This window comes from Egretta garzetta, unplaced genomic scaffold (assembly GCF_000687185.1).
Source record: "Egretta garzetta isolate BGI_Z169 unplaced genomic scaffold, ASM68718v1 scaffold2144, whole genome shotgun sequence".
Taxonomy (NCBI): Eukaryota; Metazoa; Chordata; class Aves; order Pelecaniformes; family Ardeidae; genus Egretta; species Egretta garzetta.
This window is the reverse complement of record NW_009259572.1, coordinates 6,625-7,923: the sequence shown is the minus strand read 5'-3', so window position 1 is coordinate 7,923 and position 1,299 is coordinate 6,625. Positions and strand designations below refer to the sequence as shown.

The following is a 1,299-nucleotide window of genomic DNA, read 5'->3' as shown; positions in this document are numbered from 1 at the left end:
GGCTGCAAAGCAACGCCAGGGCCTGCAGCAGAACAAGCTTAAAGTTTAACAGCTCACAGGAACCGCTGACGCGTTCCGTGAACACGCGAGGCTCGGCTGTGGTCACACGCCGTTCAAACATGTTTGGGTTCGGCGAGGCTCATTACACAGAGGATAAAATTTCTAGGGAGAATTACCGCATCCCCTGCCTCTGCGCCCGAGCCTGGGCGCCCCTCACCTTACAGGCAGCTGGGATTTCACACGCCAGGCCCCGGCTCTCGCTCGTTAGGAAGCCTGCGACAAACCTCAGTGCGAAGCGCGAGCGAGGCGTCGAACCGCCAGAGGTGGGTGACAGGAGAGCTTCCACGTAAACAGGCTCCACGTCCCGGCTAATTAGGAACCAGTTCTCGGGAATTAATTGTTCAGGGGAGTCCCGAAGGCAGAGGCCGTTAAGGGTGACTAATTAGAGAAAGTGTGAGAAAGCGTCCTCGTTGGGAAGGAGGCAGCCAGTAACGAAGGCGCCAATTAGCGCGTGGTGCAGAGATGTCAGCTGGGCGAGCCGAGGCAGAGGAAGCCCCATCCCGGTCCCGGACTGCACTCCGTAATCGGGTGAAGTCACCTCACCACAAGGACTGTCACCGGTACCACCGGCAGCTCAGGTGGGTTACCCCCTCCGGTGAGCGGGGGGAGGCTCACCCCGTCAGCGAGCACCCAGGCATGGCTCTGCCCCTGACCCCCAGTGCTGGCCCCTGGGGGCAGAGCAGCAGGGCCCCGCACCGCAGCCAGCGCCCAGGGATGGCCGCGGTGACACGGGCGTGACGTGTCCTGCGCCCTCCTCTGTGGGGCTGCTGCGGTACCTCACCGCTCTAATGGTGGGAGCATGAATTTTAGGGTGGGTTTATTCACAGCCAGTTGTGCTCATGTGCTCTCGTACCACACCAAGCCTTCAGCTTCAACAGCTCTTCCATGCTCCGGCGCTCAGCCCGGCAGATCATGGGGTGCTCTGGGCCAGCACAGGCTGTGCCCCCACAGCCACACTGCATGCAGGGAGACCAGCCTCGTCACCGCTTTCGTTGCCCCTCTCTGCTTCAGAATTTGCGTTCCCAGGACTGAGGTCTGGTCAGCTGAGAAGCGTGGGGCCCGAGGTGCGGAGAAGGCAGAGAGCAGCTGAATGCCGATGGAAGGTGGGGCAGCCGGGTAACTGATGGGGTGGCTGCTCCCAGCTGCCCGGGCAGCAAAGGGAACAGCCCTGAAACACCACAGTGTACGAGGGCAGCATTTTAAACCACACCAAAGTTTTAAACCACACTAAAGATCCCC

At 60.9% G+C, this 1,299-nt stretch overlaps 1 protein-coding gene across 1 annotated transcript in view; it reads left to right on the top strand.

The window, feature by feature from the left end:
* LOC118452176 (rho-related BTB domain-containing protein 2-like) overlaps positions 1-350 on the top strand; it is a 5,615-nt gene extending 5,265 nt beyond the window's left edge. The window contains exon 3 of the mRNA XM_035893241.1: positions 225-350. Within this exon, the coding sequence (XP_035749134.1) occupies positions 225-350 (126 nt within the window). The remainder of the gene's footprint in view (positions 1-224) is intronic.
* Positions 351-1,299: the final 949 nt, after the last annotated feature.